At 36.6% G+C, this 5,373-nt stretch overlaps 1 protein-coding gene across 1 annotated transcript; it reads right to left on the bottom strand.

Moving 5' to 3' along the window:
* Positions 1-40: 40 nt before the first annotated feature.
* LOC108379591 (prolyl 4-hydroxylase subunit alpha-2-like) lies at positions 41-4,553 on the bottom strand (the record flags this gene model as incomplete). Its single annotated transcript, XM_017635945.1, has 8 exons — positions 41-141; positions 200-365; positions 454-510; positions 3,061-3,513; positions 3,576-3,736; positions 3,815-3,996; positions 4,056-4,212; positions 4,394-4,553. Coding segments are annotated over 8 exons (1,437 nt in total), but the record flags the coding sequence as incomplete, so codon positions are not given.
* Positions 4,554-5,373: the final 820 nt, after the last annotated feature.

Raw genomic sequence — 5,373 nt, 5'->3', positions numbered from 1 at the left:
ATACTGTTTAATACGAATTGAGTAGTAGTATAATACGTTCTCAATGCAAGTCTTTATATTTGAGCGACACTTCATGATCAGGCACAATGTCGCACGGTCGCTGAAGGTCTTGATGACGCGCGCGTACCCAAATATTTGCAACTGAAAAATCATTTAAAAAAAAAACTTTTTCATCCAAATATTAGAAATATTCACTCACTCCATTTAGAACCCTTGAGCACAGGACAGGCAGCATGCCGCGTACGATAATCGGGCTCCTCGGAACGATGCAAATTATACCAGAAAAGCACACTTCCATGCTGCGGCTTCACACGAAGACGAAGGTAGGGAAAAGCTGTGCCACCCCCTTCCTCTACGTCCGATAACTAAATGGAGTGAAAAAATTTTCGCATTACAATTACTCAATACAATAATTTTGTATATTATTATTAATTTAGCGTTGTTTAAACTTACATAAAATATTCCGGTAGCAAGGCGATTTCCTACTGATGGCGAAAATGTGCTGTTATCCTAAAATTAAAGTTTTATTATATTAATTAATTTAAAAAAATGTAAAGAAAGCATGCGCCCCCGGATGTACGAGAGCGGAGAATTGAAGATCAGGACCCTTTTAGTACTTTAATTAGAATTGGGCGAAATTAGGAAAATGAATAATTGAATTAAAAGAATACGAACAAATTTTCGTTCATTATTCAAGTAGTTTCTAATAAAGAATAAATATTTATTCTGCATTTAAGTAATTTGGATTGCCGAATAAATTTTCATTCATCATCATAAAATTTCAAATAGCAAATAAATTTATATTCATCATTCAAGTAATTTCGGATGAATAATAAATTTTTATTCTTATTTGAAATTTAATTATGACGAATGAAAATGTATTCGTCATTCCAAATTACATATATGAATGAAGAATAAAAAATGTATTAACCTAACAAACTATATGGACTAGGGACGGCAACGATTAATCACTTGATTAAATTAGTCGATAATTTTTACCCAATTTAAGATTTAGTTGTATCGTTGTTTTGTGTTTCAATAATCGATTATTATCGTAATAATCGTAAACTTATTTTCGAGAAATATGAATTCTGTATTTGTCTAAAATCCATCCATAAAACATTTTTTTTGCTAGCTGCATCAACTTTACTCCACTCGAGGTTCAAAAAATTTATTTCAAAGATCCGTTAACATTGTCCTGAGTAATGAAGTTATTGCGAACTTAAATAATGTGCGCAGATGACCTTATGAAAACGGGTAGCGAGTCGTCACTACACTGGGGAAATAATGCATAGTAAAAGTGAATACTTTTTATTTGATTATCGTTTAAAAATGTTGGTACTTAAAAAAAATATTTTCATAATAAAATTTAGCACGCACGTATTTGAATGTCCACATTTGAGAATGTACACATATGTAAGTGTACATACCTCTGCAAAAAGTTCAAAACAAAACTAGTATTAGTCGCATGTTCCTTTGCGATTGCTCCCGGAGTCCCCCCGGATTGGTCGCACTTTTTGTAGGGTATGTATACCAAGCATGCAGGTCTGTAGCTGAGTGCGCACAGATGCTTGCCACAATTTGTTGATTTCCAAAGGGTCAGGGTTCGAATTCCATTGCAGACAACATGGAAATTAAATATATTTTTTGTTCATCTTAATTATGAAAAAGCATCCGTGAAGTGCAAAACGAACGCTTCATTTTAATATGGGCGGATTTGAATTCAATATTTACCTCTATACAATATTTCCATTGACGTTTATAGTAAGATCAAATACATTTCTGTTTGATTTTACTATTTTTCCCTCAGTGTAGAATCAGTAGAAAATGAGTTCAATCTTAGGGTCCCTCATAAATCTCTTCTACACAAACGAAGGCGAAAAGATGATGATTTGGGTCCCCCACAAGATGAAATGTGTTTTTATTTAAATTGTCTAGTCCTAAAACTTAAGCGAAATATCATCAACGCTTGGGAGGAAATGAATACTGTTTACCCAAAACTTTACGGACTTACGAAAAAACTGTCATTTCTGTAGTTGGTATCTCGATGCCTGATGAGCGCCTTTATCCAAAAGCTGGTCTTACAGCCACTGAAAAACGCAACCGCTTAACAACAAAACGCTTATCAAAGCTTTTATTTTTGCAAACTTGGTTGAATGATAAAGAATTATGGCGACTACAAATACTCGTTTTATTTTATTCAAGGCTATTAACTGGAGAATTAGAAATTTTTTATGGAAAAGAGTTTTTGTGAATACTCACTTTAAAAACGTGCCTTTAAAAATTCGATTAATCGATTACTTCTCAATAATTGCAATTAATTTTTTTTGGCTTGTGATTAATCATATGATTAATTAATCTATTATCTTATTTTTTTGCCATACCTAATATATACACATTGGGGTCAACTAGTATTCCACGATCGGTGGATGCGACGCAATGAAAACATTTACCCAAGGTAGCCAACAAATGCGCAGCGCCTTTTTGGCGTACAATAGGCAGGATGAGTTTCAGGCTGAACGTTTTGAAGCTGTCAAAAGTTTCAATAGTACATATATCCTATGCCATCTTTATTCCTACAGTTCGTGCAACAAAGCATTCGTACCTTCTTATTCTTCGTAGCTTCTTATACATATTTCCTATGCGTGCAGCGGTATAGGTTTTAGTCCTTCTTAGCATTTGTTTTGAAGGACCGTGTTTTTCTAAAGCTCGTTATCCCAGCAGGGAACACGAGTGCGGCTAAGGGATAGACAAGACGGACGAGCCTTATCCAAACTGACACGAAGGGCGGCTGTTGCATTACTCACCCCCAGACAAAACAACAAATTCTGAAGTTTATAATTTCCCATTGGTGAAAAGGATACATATAGCGACATCACCCAGCCAAAATCTCTATACATCTGATCCGAAAAACGAAAATTTTTAGAAGAAAAGCCTCACCCGGGCCACTATAGCTATATGCAGCTATGCGACACACATTGTATCGAGCTCCTTCTAATAGTGATTAAAGGCCTTACAATAATATAAACAAGGTCCAAACATACTACTGCCTTTACTTACGGTGAAGAAGTCAAAATGCGGTTCATAATGTCCCCCGATGCCATAGTTAGCCACCTGCAAATGCTCAGCATTCGCCATATTCAACCCTGAGAGATCGCCCATGTAACGTTGAATTTTCCGCAAATGTCTACTTTCTTCATATGAAAACCATGCGCTTTTGCTGATACGATAATTGGCGGTCGATGCAGGCGTCCCATTGATATTGCGCACCTGCGAGCGAGACATGCGCGCTTTGGCCAACCGCTTCACAGCGCTAGTGTCGCTTTCTGAAATGACATAGTGTATTTGTACTATTCTCGGATCCAATGAGAGCTCCTCCACCTTAAAAGGTTGCAGTAGGCGATATGGGACTTTATTACTATCAAAGCGGCAGCGCAGATGCCGTTCTTCGGCAGCGGTGAGGTGTAATTCACCACGGCAGACTTGTTCGTAAAGCTTGAAGTCATTGGTAAGCTGAACAACAGAGATTACAAAATTAAAACAAGGGAAGCAATATTAGGCTCCTCTTAGCTCACATGATAATCGCCCGGGGGCGAAACCGTCTCATGCAACAGGCCCGTTTTAACGCCATCGCTAATCATGAGCTGCAAGTGGAGCTTAGTATCGGACATGTGCACGCGTGTCGCGTCAGTGGCCAGTATGTGATCCACTAGCTCCAAGGCCGTTTCGAGATCGCCTGATTTGGAATGTAGTAACTTTAACCATTACTTTGATAGATTCGGCAATTATTCCAGTGCCCATTTCACTTGCATACCCATTTCCAGGTGATAGGCCACCACCGTTTCCAAAAAGTCCAGCGTCCTCGGATCTGGGTTGTATTCTTGCTCCTTGAGCAGTTGAACTGACTGCTTTAACCAAGTGATGGTGTGATTGAAGTCGTTCATCTCAAACAGATGATGTCCAAGAATAAAGCAATCTTGCCAAGTCATTGACGCCCTGTATATGAAGGCCTTAATCCTTTAGTTATTCATAGCACGCCTAACAAAATCACCTACCCGTATTTCATTCCATTTAAAACCCCACCCGCTAAATCACCAACATCCAGTTTGTACGTATCCTGTAGCCGTACTAATGCCGCCGCAGCTCCTTCAATATCCACCGTGGTGGGAAAATCGAATCTTCCCCGATTAGCTTCCATGGTGTTAAGAAAATCTAAAAAAATAATCAAAATAAATACAAAACGATGCAGATTACTTGTGACACTTTGAGATATCAGTCCTTTGGAAATCGTCTAATATGGCATTTTTGGTTTGATGTTTCTTTCACTTTCTCTCTTTCTTCTAAAGAGACTGAAGAAAGTGCCTCCAATAAAGTGCAGATAAAACTGGTTTACCCATCTGAGTGTGATCCTCCCGAACAATGTCCTCAATAGAACGCCAGTCAGTATGTAAGCGCTTAATGAGTCGATATGCATTTACTGGATTGCTGAGGTATCCGTCGACGTCGTCAGCAGCGGTTTGATGTTCGGATCGAATCGAGTCCAATTCACTAAACAAGCGTCAAAAATGTTGAGAGAAATTAATCATTTTTAAAAACTCGGTTTTTGTTAATAATAAATTTCATGTCAGCTTCATTTCGATGTTTTAATTAAAGAATCTGTTCTGTTTCTATACTATCATTAATGTGTAAAACAACATCGTTTGATTTCATTTCGTTTGTTTGTTAAATAAGTGAGACAAACGTTTTTAATAGATTTGTTTATGTATACCAGTATTAATTGACCACTTTCAAAATCAGGTTATTCCCCTCTTTCCCTGTTTTGTTTATGTGTCTTTAGTCGCAAATTAATTTCATAATTGTCGCCATGCCAAAATTTCTACATTCATATGTGGATTTGCGTACAATTTGTTTCCAGTTGATAAAAATTTATTTTTGCTGATACCCGTGTTTTTCTATCCGTACAAAATTATCTTTGTGCTATTCCCGAAAATACTGTTTTTTATTGTTTTTTAATAATTCTGGTTTAATAAGAAACGTTATTTATTTTTTCTGGCATTTCTTGATAAGACATGAAACGGTAAATTGGTCATAAAATATTATTTAACATCGACGCATTAGTCCGAATTTTTTTTTTTTGTAGTATACCCCCAACGTTCTAATAACAAAACAACAGTATGGTAATATGCAAATGAAAGTAAATAATAAGTAATGGAACGAAAATGTAGCTTCGATTCAGCCCATCATAAAAAGAAAAAAAATGTTTGTTCTTCTGACGCCGAAGTTAGATCATGATTCAATAATGAAAGGTTTTGTAAGAAAAAATTTCTCTCGCTCTAATGTTATCTATCAATGACTCTCCCACCCTACTCCAAA

The sequence above is a fragment of the Rhagoletis zephyria genome, unplaced genomic scaffold (genome assembly GCF_001687245.7).
Source record: "Rhagoletis zephyria isolate East Lansing unplaced genomic scaffold, Rhagoletis_zephyria_1.1 Rzeph_scaffold_16739, whole genome shotgun sequence".
Taxonomy (NCBI): Eukaryota; Metazoa; Arthropoda; class Insecta; order Diptera; family Tephritidae; genus Rhagoletis; species Rhagoletis zephyria.
Note: the sequence above shows the minus strand (reverse complement) of the source record. Positions and strands in the feature narration are given on the sequence as shown.